Genomic DNA, 13,958 nt, shown 5'->3' on the forward strand with positions numbered 1-13,958 from the left:
CGTTGAAAACTTCAACCAGTTTGTCATCAATCACCAAAAAGGGGGAGATTGTAAGTGCATCTAGTGCCACCCCTAGTTGGTTTTGGAGTATTGACGACAAACCTGGTTGAGGGACTAATGTGTTTGTGAGAATTGCAGGATAACACAGGTAGGAGTTCCTCATTGATTCGGTTTTCCTACCAGAAATGACCCCTAAAAATGTATGAAGACATTGAAGTCAAAGGTGGTATGTGAAGACATTCACATTGAAGACTATGACAAGAGAAGACATCGCGTGAAGACTATGGAGCGCGAAGACTTAGTTGTTTCGTCGTTCTTTTTCTTCTTCGTTGAGTCATAGGAACCACCGTACTGTTAAGTGGGGTCCAAGAGAACCAGTCAGAATGACTGAAGTGATGCTTAACCAAAATCCTATGTCTTCGAGTGAAGACTATGAGAGCAAATCTTATCCAGAGTTGGATAAGTCATCTTTGCTTGTAGCCCAAGTAAAGTTACCGTGTGTGTTTGAAATCTGACCGTTGGAACACGTGTCAACTCCTTAGTGACCCAGAGTCATTTTGGACAAATCAGGTCGGGTTGCCTAGTGGCTATAAATAGCTCACCCCCTACAACCATAAACGGTTGGCTGCTCAGAGTTAGTGTACGTGCTTTTGTCGTTTGAGAGCAACCCACCTCAAAGCCTTTGAGAGAGAATTCCTTGCGAGGATAAAGCCCTAAACACCCAGAGCCAAAGAGTGTTAGGCATCACTTAAGTCTTCCTGTCTGTGTGATCTGAAGACTTATTACACTTGAGGACTGTGAATCCTCCAGCCGGTTAGGCGTCGCGTTCTGAGCATCCAAGAGCCATTGTGGATCGCCGGTGAACGAAGTCTGTAAAGGTTTGGAAGTCTGCCTTGAAGACTTACCAGAGTGATTGAGCGAGGACTGGGTGTCCTTAGCTCAAGGGGAATAAGGTGAAGACACGGTCTTCTGAGTTGAATCTCAGCCTCCCTAACCAGACGTACAGTTGTCACAACAACTGGAACTGATCCAACAAATCATTGTCTTCAACGAGTCACTGGTTCTATCCTTCCCATCTCTTTATTTACAGTTGGTCCTTGTGAAGTCATTGTTTGTTTGCATTATCTTCTGTCTTCACTGAGTGACTGCTTGTTCTGATTGGCTTCGTACTATCTTCCTACCTGATCCATACTGCCTAGCTGCCATTAGTTGTTGTGCTTTCACTTCATTGAATACTTGACTATGGTTTGCTTAGTGTAGTCTACCTTCCGCTGCATGGTAATAGGTTTATTTCTATCGTTTGTCTTCGAAACTCCCATGTTTTGAAGACTTTATTAAAAATCGCCTATTCACCCCCCTCCTCTAGTCGATCACTAGCACTTTCAATGACTGCTACACACAATGCAGTGAAGAAAAACCATTACTACCTCCATGAAGTCTTCGGTCGCACCTGGGCTATTCTATCACATATGTATGGTGAAGAAGATCTCAAGAGAATGGGTCTCAAGGAAGATTTTGACTGGTCTACACCTCCACCGAAGAAATTCAAGAAGGTCAAGATTCCTTCTTTGGTGTCCAGCTCATATTCTTCATCACGCGATACCGACGAGTACGAAGACTTGGACGACACTACGGCAGGCCCTTCCATGACAAATGGCCCCAACAATGCTGGCGCTCCTTCATCAACTTGATATTCTTCAGGGGCGTTAGTCCTCATTTTCGATCCTTTTGGTCATTCGATGACAAAGGGGGAGAATTTTGAGTTAGTCTTCAAGCGGGTCTGTCTATATGGGCGTTTTTATTTGCTAAGTTACAACTCTCGTTCTTCTGAAACTTTATTGGATCGAGTTGTAAACTTAAACCCGATGGTGCTCTGATACTTTTGATGTGTTTTTCTGCATGCTTATTCCTCATATATGTTAATGCACACATGATGAATTACATCAGTCACCATATTTCATCATGTATTTCAAATTCTTCATTATGATATGTCAAATGCGTGTATGAATTACAAGATATAGGGGGAGATCTCCATGATTCTACTCTTCAAGTGTGCAAATGCTTCAAAAGCAAATTCCTCATCATGCACATCTTCAGGGGGAGTTCTTCTATATCTTGCAATCAAATTCCTCAATATCGGTATCTACACTTCATATGTTTATCCCCGTTGAAAACTTAACCTATATTGTCATCAATCACCAAAAAGGGGGAGATTGTAAGTGCACCTAGTGCCCCTTAGTGATTTTGGTGTATTGAAGACTTATAGGTTAAGAGACTAATGTGTTTTTGAGTGTACACATGTTTATAAGTCTATGAGGAGTTTGATATTTACAAAGAAAGTCGACCCCTAAAAATGAAGTTCTTCAACTGAAGACTTTGGATTTCTGAAGACTTTGAAAGTGAAGAAATTGGTGTGACCTTGAAGACTTGATATTCATTCGAGGAACATGAAGCATGAAGACTTTTGTTTTCGTAGTTTCATTTTCTCTTTCTTGAGTCGTAGGAAACACCGTACTGTTAAAGGGGGTCGAGGAAATACTAAGGAAAAATTTCCATGTGATGCTCAACTCAAAATCCTACACCTACCAATCCCTTCGAGTGAAGCCATTGGAAATCTCATACAGTTCAGTCATATTCTTCAGTGACAGAGACGAAGTTCTTCTGGTATCTGAGGAATTTGTTCTGACTAAGGAGTTAGGAATTCACCAGTGCGGATTGCCTACACAGTGAGGAACATGATAGCCCTGAGGAATTTGATACTCAAATTTCCGACTGTTGCTGTGCTATGCGCCAGCTGTCCCAAAATATCTACCCACCTAACGGTCATATCATTGAAGGGCATTTATGTCTTATCATGTCGGACTGCTCCCTAGGCTATAAATAGCCTCCCCCTACAACCACTAGCTGGTTGGCTGCTCCGAGAGAAACTGACACTTGTCATTTGAGAGCATCCCATCCTCCAAGGACTTTGAGCGAAAATCATCAAGTGAGGAAAACCCAAACCCAAACACCTACAAACCAAAAGTGATTGAGCATCACTGAAGAGATCGATCCTGCGTGGATCCGACGCTTGTTACCTTTGAAGACTGTGCTTCTTCCAGACGGTTAAGCGTCAAGGTCTAGAGCATCCAAGAGGAATTGTGGATCGCCGAGTGACCAAGTTTGTGAAGGTTCGGAAGTCACCTGAAGACTTACCATGAGTGATTGGGCGAGGTCTGTGTGACCTTAGCTCAATGAGAATATAGTGAGGACTGTGTATCCGGGACTGTGTGTCCTCAGGTTTAAATACCTAGCCGCTCCAACTAGATGTACAACTGAGACAGCAGTTGGAACTGGTCTACCAAATCATTGTCTTCACCAAGCTCACTGGTTCTATTTCCTCAACTCTTTCATTTCCTCATAACTATGTTGAGTGCTTGTTCGTATCTATGTTTAAAGACTTTGACTGAAGACTTTCTCAATTTCCTCACTTCAATTTCTTTAGTCTGTTTGTCTTCATCCTGTGTTATCCTGTGCTTACACTTTCTGTACTCTGTGCTTGTCTTCATTTCATCATGAATACTATGCTTGTGTTCTGTTATGTTTACTTTTGAGTACTTATTCCGCTGCTAGTAGTTCTTCGCTAAGGAATTTCCTCTCCTGCAAATTCCTCAGTGAAGAATTCATAAAAATCGCCTATTCACCCCCTCTAGTCGATATAACGCACTTTCAGAGGTTCACATCATGGCACCCCTACCCCGAATTTTGTGGAGGAGCCCCTTTCGCGTAGCCACATCAAGGATTCTTTGAAGTGGGTCAATGGCGATGACGAACAGAAGCGGGGAGATGGGGTCCCCTTGCCGGAAACCACGACCGTGCTTGATTGGGTTGCCGGCAATGCCATTGAGTATAATCCTCGATGATGAAGAACTAAGAAGCGCCGTGATCCAATCCCTAAACTTGCTTGGGAAACCTCGCGGTTGGAGAAGATCCAGTATATATTCCCATTTAACCGAATCGAATGCCTTGCGAATATCCAATTTGAAAAGGAGGGATGGGGTCTTGCTCTTGTGCAGGCGTCGTGTAAGATTGCGAACATACATGAAGTTATCATGAATACTTCTCGTTTTAATGAAGGCGCTTTGGGCATTGGAGATGAGGGCCGTCATGTGCAGAGTGAGCAGAGTGGAGAGCACCTTTGCAATAATCTTGGCGATCGCATGGATGAGACTAATAGGCCTATAGTCAGCAATCCCCTCTACCCCATCCTTTTTTGGCAAGAGCACCACATTCGCGGAGTTGAGCCAGTGGAGGTTCGATGTGTGGAGGGAGTCGAAACGATCAATGGCCCTCATGAGGTCGTGCTTGACAATGCCCCAACACTTCTGAAGAATAGGCCCGTGAATCCATCCGAACCCGGGGCCTTGTCATTTGGCATGTCGTTGATTGCTTCAAGAACCTCCATCTCGGTCATTGGAGATTCAAGGCCATGCATGTCAAGGCGTTCCATATTGAGCTCCTCCCAATTGAAATCTTTTAAACTTTTCGCTCCTTTATTCATGACATGGGAGAAGTGGTCTTGGATTAATTTCTCTTTGGCTTCATGCTCGGTGACCCAACCATGCTCGTTCTTGATTCAATGGATATGATTTTTTCTTCTCCTAGCATTAACCCAGCGGTGGAAGAATTTAGTACTCTCCATTCCCTTATATTGTGCAAGCCACTTTATGTTTATATCTGACTTCGACCATTAACTTTAGGCCGATGCTACAAATCATCCGGCTGATGCGAGGGAATTTAAGCCTCCTCGTCCACCGTTTGATCTAGCCCGGCATCAACGGTCTGGCGTGGGCCGCGGACAGCTGAGGCATCACACATCGTTGAGGTTTGTTCGACCACCCGCACAAACCGCTTTTTACACGCGCATGCACGTGAACTCAATGCTAGGCACTAGGCAGCAGCTGTTTCTACAGCGGCTCATACAAACACTGCAACAAAAAATTTAAACCGACAAATCTTATAGAAAAAAACACAGAAGACGAATGTGTTTATGCAACAAAAAAAAATCAGGAGATTACAAATAAGGTACACACAGTAGAATATAGGAAGTAGTAAGAAAAATGCAAAGTTGCAACAAGTATTTACGAGATTTTATTAGTTCGTTATAGCTCCACCAACCGGCTTTTGAAGCACCCATGGTTCGGCTTGCAGCATGGCGGTTTTCTTTTGAGGTAGAAAAACTCCGGTAGTTAATTGACCGGATGGAGCTACGAGTAGGTAGGCTGAAGTGTGGATCGGATGGTCTGCCTTGTGAGCCGCTCGATTGGTGCATGAGAGCTGTCTGATCTGGTTGCGTTAGCTGACCCGCCCATTTGCAATATGGATCATGTTGTGCAGCATGAGCCATGTTACACTCGCTGTTTTGTGTCCCGTCAACTCATTGAACTGCAGGTGGATGTTTGCAACATGAGACACCACATTGCTAGTCGTTGGATGCGGAGGACACCACAACATTCCTCATGTTTCAGAAATATAGCCGATGTTGACATTGCAAAATTCCTCGTATTTTGAAAATATAGTAGATCTTGCCACCGCAACATTCCTCGTGTCTCGGGAATGTCAGCAACGTTGCAATTTGACCGACGCTGTTTTAGAAACACTGATTGCTATGCAACATGACGCCAACCCGATTCACAACACCCATAGTACCTAGGGCGTCGATGTGTTGGGGCTGCAACATGGGAGATGTTGTGCAGTGATGGGTGCAACTTGGGAGATCTTGCAGGGAAACATGTTGCGACAGCCGCAATGTTGGCTATGTTGCGACTACAACATGGGCGATGTTGTGTGGTGACGGCTGCAACTTGGGAGATGTTGCGACTTCAATGTGGGGATGTTGCAACGAGCGCAACTGTGCGGCGTCGAGTGTTTGCAATGCCCGCCCAGTTGCAAACCTCCCGAGCGCAACATGGGTCATGTTGCAAACCATGAGTGCAACATGAGTCGTGTTGCGAACGATGGTCACAACTAAATGGCAACGCAGCCTAGATTGGACGACTGTCGCGCGTGCCATCCAATAGCGCATCCGCGTGTCAGCCGGCCGATGCATAGCATGCGCCAGAAAAAATAGCGGCAGCCCGACTTGCAACATTGCATGTCGAGTTTGCAGCAAGACGGACCACCTTCACAGTGCCCACGTGTCCGGGTTTAGTGCCGACCGATCTTATAGAGTCACATGTATGCAGTAATGCCCACCCGTCCATGTAGCGTACGCGCTTCCGACTTTTCTATGCAACATACCGACTTTTCTATGCAACATATATATATTTAGTCGCATGAAAAACATCAAGTGAAAAATATTACACTTATGTAACATGGTGAGTCAAACACTATATCACAGAAAAAATACTTTGCAGCACAGACCATAGTTGCATTAGGATATCTCAAAAGCATGTAGTCAAGTCAGTAACAAAGAAAAAAAACATAAAGTAGGTGGGTGTGGAGGGCAGATGAGAGAGAGAGAGAGAGAGAGAGAGAGAGAGAGAGCAGCGGCTCGGTGCGGCTGCATGCAGTAGGCACATGGGCTCGCGTGTGCGAGCTGAACAGAGCTGTTCGAACATGGACAGGTGGAACCGTGGAAGGCTGCGAAGCGAACTGATCGGTGAGCGTCTAGTGGGAGAGGTGGGGCGCGCGTGAGACAAGCGCCGCACGATCAGCTTTGATCGCACGGCTCGTGACGCAGTTTACGCGTGCGAAACATCAGCCGGCTTAAAACAAACAATTTCCTTAACTTTAACAACAAAAGGTGAGTTATATGCCAAAAAAAGTATGTCATCAAAAAGAATTCTAATGATATATTTTTTATGACATGTAATCCATATTGTATTGACCAAAATTAAGTCCAAATTCGACACGAAAAACAAAGTGACCTTGTATAAGGGAATGAGGGAGTGGTACTATACAACTTTGTACTCCCTCCGTCTAGACGAATAAGTCATCTTATGTAAATCAAATAATTCCAAAACACTTAGACATGATGCATTAAAAGAAATCAACCAATAAAAGATGTTAAGCATACATGCTTTTTCTGACTTAAGACTACCAAACACAGCATGCAATGGTGTGTTTATTGCATGCAATGCTATTAATTAGCAAATAAACATTAAGTCATCTCATTTTTCCTTCACCTTGGTCACGGTGCATAATCTAAGATGACTTATTCATCCAGACGGAGGGAATACCAATGTTGTACTTTGACACTTATTTTGAGACAAATGGAGTATATAAAAACAATGTTGTGATATATACAACACGGAAAGTAAAACCACCCAACGGGACAATAAGTTAAGAAGCCTATCCAACAATTCCTTGCATATTTCGGAACAATAAGTTACTATGAGGCCTTTATTTCTCCCTCCAGCAATCTAACATATCATCATCTTCAGTCAGCCAAAGATTTCAATGGGCTCATCTATTCCATCAAGACTAACTGCACTTTCTTTGCGAAGAAGACTCATTGCACTTTGGCAGCAATTCACTCCACGTTTTGCCTAAGTTCGTTGGGGTCAGCTGACCCCAACATCATAGTGGCAGCTCCGACCTCTACCACAGGGGAAAAAAAGGTAGAAAGTTAAAACATACGATGCCATCAACAGTTCAATGCTGTCTTAGAATAATATATTTCAAGATTAACGCTAACAAGACCCCCAGCAGATCTATCAGTTCGGAGTGAGAAAACTTACACCCCAGACAATCTCCTCATTCTGTAGTATAATCTTCCGTGTATCTGCAGTAATTTGATCCTGCAACTGAAGTAGAAGAAGGCAAAATTAAACATCACCATGTTTTCTGGCTTAATATGGTTGGAAGAATGAGACAACAATATGCCCCATTCTTCTCCTACTGAAGGTGTTGGTAGATTAGTAAGTGAAACTACCAGCACCTACTTAAGTGCCCCATCAGGCCCCGTTCAGAACCAACAAAACTAGGTTCATGGACAGCAGGTGAACATATTAAGATACTCATTACATTTACACATAGGTAACCAATATATCATCGTCAGATGATCATGCAAGTTAAGGATACATTGCATCCAATATCACCATCAAAGCTCCAAACACTAAACTGGACAACACACAAAGAACAAAAACATAACAGATCTGAATTAGGATACTATGCAGTATGATAGCTGGTTTGGTTTCCCTATTTATTTCTTCGGAGTAATCCCTAGCTAGCATGACAATGTCTCGCTGATCCATGCTGAAGAGCCATATGTCAGCCTGAAACAACAAAACAAAATGTACTGAGTTAACATGTGCTGTGAACAGCTAATAACATGAGTTTTGAAATTATGTTTCCAATACAAACAATTCCAATATATGGGATACAATGATCGCAAAACTGGCCGCGAAGGTGCAAAAAGAAAAATAAATGGTTTAACTAGAACTTGCAAGCCACTATCGCTCACTCAAGTCTCCCAGGAAGCATCAGCCTTGCATGATTTCCTAGCAACTATGTTCCGATTATTAAAAAAAAAACTACATCCTTTGTTTTCCAAGCTTCTATATATGTACAAGATAAATTATACTGGGAACTTAATAAGGTACCGAAGGATGGACACGGACTTTGGGCTCATAGGAGCTACACCTATGTGAATCAGAGCAGACTATTGGTCCATGGAGATCCCCAGTCCAACCAGAGCTACCGATACACGCGAGTGTGGCTCCTAAGAGCTGCAGAGCATTTTCCCTGAAAGGATGGTGTTTATGCAGTAATCACTATTTAAAGAAACAGAGAAGCCTACTGATCTACACTCAACATCTCTGGTTCCCTACTGCTGAAGTAGCCACAAAGGTAATAGAGAAATCCATGAAGACTACTATCACATGTCTAAGATGTACACTGCACTGACTGATTTGGTCAAAATATGGTGTGGTTGTACAAGCCATGAATTCATATTGCTAAGAGCACAAACAAAACAAAAATTATAATGTTCTTTTCAATCCTGTATTAGATAAACCAACCTTCTGGCATAATATAGCAGCAACCTGCATGCAAGGGTAGAAAATCTCAGCAGCAGGTAGTCCTTGTGGCCCATATGTCCTGTTCCGACAATAACTGCTCGGCAAACAGTAAATGAACCTGATTGTTATAAGAACAACAAATGATTTGCAATTGAACAAGTTAAAATAAGAGATACCTTGCCATTTTTTCCATGCTGTATTTTCTGGAGACATCAACCGCAAGTGGCCAGTAATTAACCGCGTGGCGATTCAATTCATCTGACAACCATACAACCTCTACTTTGTCAAGGTTCATACCAGTTGCTTTCCACATCTCAATATTGTAGTTGCCAATGTTCCGTATTTTATTCAGGTCAGTGCCAATCTTGAAATGTCGCTGCAGAAACCAATCTGCCATCAATATTTTAACAGTGCAACCAGCTTGGACTATCTTGTTTACATAGATCGTCTTCATAATCCCCTGCAAGATGAGAACACGTCCATCCACCAAATACATTTGTCGACAATGTAACAAGTTAGAACAAACTGGACCTGAGCAATAAGTAATAAGCTAAAACATCAGAAAAATGGTATCCTGAGCAATGCAAAAGATGATAGGTGCATCAAATTGTAGCTATCGCTAGCGTCTGGATAACCCGTTAAGGCCTCAACGGTTTAAAATTTTCCAAAAATTATGAAAAAATACTCAAACGTCACTACAATAATATAACAAGATCCAATGGAGCAACCGCAAAACACGAATTTGCATGCCCTAGTAAAAAAGAATGAACATTCAGCTCACCCAGGCTGCGAAGCACCGATAGGTGCATGTCCAATGTGGCTGCATACAATTAGCCTACGATACGGAAGAGATACACGTATCGGCTATCGCTGGACTGTCCTGTTTTCTGATTAAAATAAGAAAAAAAATTGCCGATGCGCGTGTGGGGACATCGTTGACACGGCAGGGACACAGGAAGCATATATTCATTACATAAGCAAGCTACAAGCCAGCTTTTTTATTGTTTTCTAATTGTTCATGTATGATAATTTGCAAGTACCACGAGGATTGAGGAAATTGGTGACCATTCAGTCATTGAGGAGTTAAAGAGGCAACAAATGGAGCAGTATTTTGATCTCATTTCACGCATTCAATTATTTATTTTCTTTATTACATGGCATTTTATTGATTATTTATATATACTCACTGTATCGATGTCTATAAACTGCAGTATCCCATGTCCCCGTACCCGTATCACAGAATTTATGTCACTATGAGCTCTTTGTAGCACACAGGGCATACATGGAAAAGAATTCTATGAGACCAGGTCTCACGCGAGACCCATCCTGATGAATGACACGTGGCATTCACAAATCACAAAGCATCCCCCACCCCCCACTTAAAATCAGGGGGGGGAGAGATTAGATGCTTTGTGATTTGTGAATGCCACGTGTCATCCATCAGGATGGGTCTCACCTGCTAACCGTGAGACCTGGTCTCATATAATTTTTTTCCGGGCATACATACTCTGTTTGTGCAATCTCTCCATTATGGTCATAATGTTCCTGTAGTTCTTTTCATGATTTTTGCGAAATTCGATGCCGTTAAAACCGGGTTCCTTCCCCAGACACCATTGATACTTGATAGTATATATGTAATACCGCTCATCTAAATCCAAGATCCAACTATGACATCTGTGCAGAGAAGTTTTCCCCTCTAAAAACAGGGTAATGATTCAAAATTTCCACAAACAAGCATATTGGTTTTTTATATTTCTACATAAGTCCAGTTTTAAGTTAAAAAAATGCAGCGTAACTTACTCATGAATAAACTCTAGAGTTCTTTTCAAATCTCTGCCGTCGGTCTGACTACGCGTGTAGACTCAATTGTATATCTTCTACATGAATAAACTCTACATTTCTTTTCAAATCTATGCTGTCGGTCTGAGTACGCATGCAGACTTAATTGTATATCTTCTAGTTTATCATCATGTTAAACTGCACTAAAAAGTATGAAAATCTCATGCTGGGCATAGTAAGATGCCATAAAGATAGATTCAAGTGAAAACCACGTATAATATTATCCTTCCTCGATGCTTTAAGCCTTCAAGTTCCAGTAACAACTAAGAAGAATGCTACAACAAAAAAGTTTGTTAATATACCTGCTGCTCTATGTCCATCATGTGAGATGGTTCAAACCAAACGTAACAAATGGGTGCGAGCTTCTTCTTTAGAAGGAGGGGGAGCTTATCCTTGCAGATATACTCCTCCCCAATGCTACTCAGAGCTGCGAATCTATCACTGGAACTTGTCTCCATGGAATCCCTAAGAGTAACGTCAAATTTGCATGCCATCACTGAACTGTTAGGATCACACTACAAATTCCATGCGAGCAATATGCGTACCTGTGGATTCCGACATTAGCAGCAGGTGGGCAATCCATGGTGGAAAGTTTGGAGTGATCTGCGCAGTTTGATTCGAACATGGAAGCTTCTCTGCAGCAAAAGTAGAAGATGGCAATCAGCAGTACGTTTTTTTTTTTTGCATTCGATCCAGCATTTGGATCGGGTTTCACTATCGGAGATAACGGAATTGAACAAAAGAAGAAAAAAATGCGACTTGGCGCAAAAAAGTGCAAAGGAACATAAAAACATGGCAATCAGCAGCAAGGAAAATTGAATAAAAAAATTGCGTGTAAGTAAAATTGAATTTGGAACAGAATAGTTGAGCGTGGCAATAAAAATTGCAATTTGAACGGGAATCCCAAATTGGAACAGAATAGTTGAGCGCGGCAATAAAAATTGCAATTTGAACGGGAATCCCAAATTGGAACAGAATAGTTGAGCGCGGCACTAAAAATTGCAATTTGAACGGGAATCCCAAATTGGAACAAAATAGTTGAGCGGTGAGCAGTCAAGGCCATCGGCTCTGCAACAACAATAGGAGGGCACGAACTCACGGGTTCAAGCGGGTGTGCGCGCAGTTGACGACACGTGATGCCCCAACCTCATTGACGCAGCATGAACTGTACGCGATGTCGGCCATCACGAATACCTTGATCCCGAAGCCCTACCCGCTCGCGGCCGGAGCCACCTTGAGGCTCAAATAGCAGCGCCCTCGACTCCAAAGCCGCCGTCTAGGAAGGGGACAGGCCAGGCACAGCAGGTTAGGGTTTGGGAGTGTTTTCCTTCTCTTTTCTTTCTTTTTGAAGGATTTGGGATTTTTATAGACTGGCATTTTTTTTTGAGCAACTGCATCCTTTATTAAATGTTCAAACACATGGGGATACAGATGATATCGGGCAAAATACTAAGCCACACGCGGCGCCCGGGGCTAAGAGAGGCAGATGCCTTTGCTAAAGCATGTGCTTCTCCGTTATGCTTCCTATTCTCATGAAGAAACTTTACATCCTGGAAATGACTCCTCTCGTGCTTGATATCTTGTAAGATAGAAAAGTATCGGCAAGGAACTTCGTCTTGTATGTTCAGCACTACCTCCAAGCAGTCTGAGGCCACACATATGGATTGAACCGGCAAATCCAAGGCGAGAGAGAGGGCCTCGCAACATGCCTGTGCTTCAAGTATAGTTGGGTCGAGGCGGCCTTCATAGATGATGGCCGAGGCACCCAAGTAGTTTCCTCGTTTGTCCATGCAGATCACTGCTGCAGCTGCGCGGTCTCCAATCTTCGAAAAGCCTGCATCAACATTCATTTTAACATCATGGTGCTCAGGTGGGAGCCATGTATGCGACGGCGGATTCCCCCGGCTACTTCTGGTCACATGCAGGTCCCTGGAAATCACATGCAGGTCCCCTGAATTTACATGTAGGTCCTTGGGATGTGGTTTCTTGTCCGGCATCATCTCGAGCTCCGCTAGAAACTTTTCAACAAAAATATGGATACTTAGTGGGCTCTGGTACTGATCTTCATGGATGGCACGGCGTCTCGCCCACCATATGGCCCACATTGTCACCAATACCCGTGCTAGGTCGGCCGAAGGTAGGGTATCAACCAACCATAGCATCCAAAGCTTGGCATCCTTCTCCCTGTTTGATGTGATTGTTTCCGTCAAATCCTCGTCAGTGAGGGCCCAGACGCAGCGAGCCATGCGGCAGTCAAAGAGGGAATGACGCCATGTATCGACCGCCGCGTGACAGATAGCGCACTCCGCTGAGTCAACCATACTTCGGTGTTTTCGGACCTCTCCGGTTGGGATCGAGCTCTGGGCCAACCTCCAGGCGAAGACCCGTACTTTTGAGGGAACTGCGGCACCCCATAATCTAGACCAGGACCGGCGATCTGCATCGGCCCGCGAGTGCCCTTCGGTGTGTTCAAGCCAATCAGTGCGCTGCTGTTTTGTAGAGGACATGAGTTTATATGCCGACCTCACCGTGAAAACGCCCTTGCGTTCCTAATGCCAAGCCCAGAAATCGTCTTGGACTCGGGAGCTGAGAGGAATGTTGAGGATTGCTTCCTTGTCCATAGCATAGAGGTGCGTTTCAAGCACATCGACATCCCAGGAAGAGGTGACCGGGTTTATGAGTTCAGACACCATCTGTGGAGGGTTGGTCGTCTTCGGGCACACCGGTTGGAGCTTAAAATCTCGTGGTATCCAGTTATCCATCCAAATGTTGGTGTCCTCACCAGAGCCGATACGTTTCACGAGACCAAGCTGCAGTATGTCTCGGCCTTCAATCAGAGAGCGCCAGACTTGAGATGGGTTCCTGCCCAGCTCGGCTTCAAGGATCGACGATGTAGGATAATAGACAGCTTTGAGAATACGGGCGCTCAGGGAATTTGGTTCCTGGAGGAGACGCCAAGCTTGCCTCGCAAGCAAGGCTAGATTAAATAGTTCGATGTCACGGAACCCCATGCCCCCCATGAATTTTGGCTGCGTCATCACTTCCCAGGAGACCCAAGCTGTTTTCCGCTCACCATTTTTTGATCCCCACCAGAATTTCCTCAAGATACCATTGATG

General features: G+C 43.8%; 1 protein-coding gene across 1 annotated transcript; it reads right to left on the bottom strand.

Moving 5' to 3' along the window:
- Window positions 1-7,997: 7,997 nt before the first annotated feature.
- On the bottom strand, window positions 7,998-12,187 carry LOC125556061 (tyrosine--tRNA ligase 2, cytoplasmic-like). The gene is made up of 6 exons (XM_048718863.1): window positions 11,941-12,187; window positions 11,387-11,476; window positions 11,144-11,306; window positions 9,179-9,462; window positions 9,003-9,096; window positions 7,998-8,258 (listed from the first exon to the last, which is right to left on the bottom strand). The coding sequence occupies exons 1-6, from the start codon at window positions 12,024-12,026 to the stop codon at window positions 8,055-8,057; spliced, it is 921 nt and encodes a 306-aa protein (XP_048574820.1). The 5' UTR covers window positions 12,027-12,187; the 3' UTR covers window positions 7,998-8,054.
- Between the last annotated feature and the right edge of the window lie 1,771 nt (window positions 12,188-13,958).

Source organism: Triticum urartu, chromosome 5, assembly GCF_003073215.2.
Source record: "Triticum urartu cultivar G1812 chromosome 5, Tu2.1, whole genome shotgun sequence".
Classification (NCBI taxonomy): domain Eukaryota; kingdom Viridiplantae; phylum Streptophyta; class Magnoliopsida; order Poales; family Poaceae; genus Triticum; species Triticum urartu.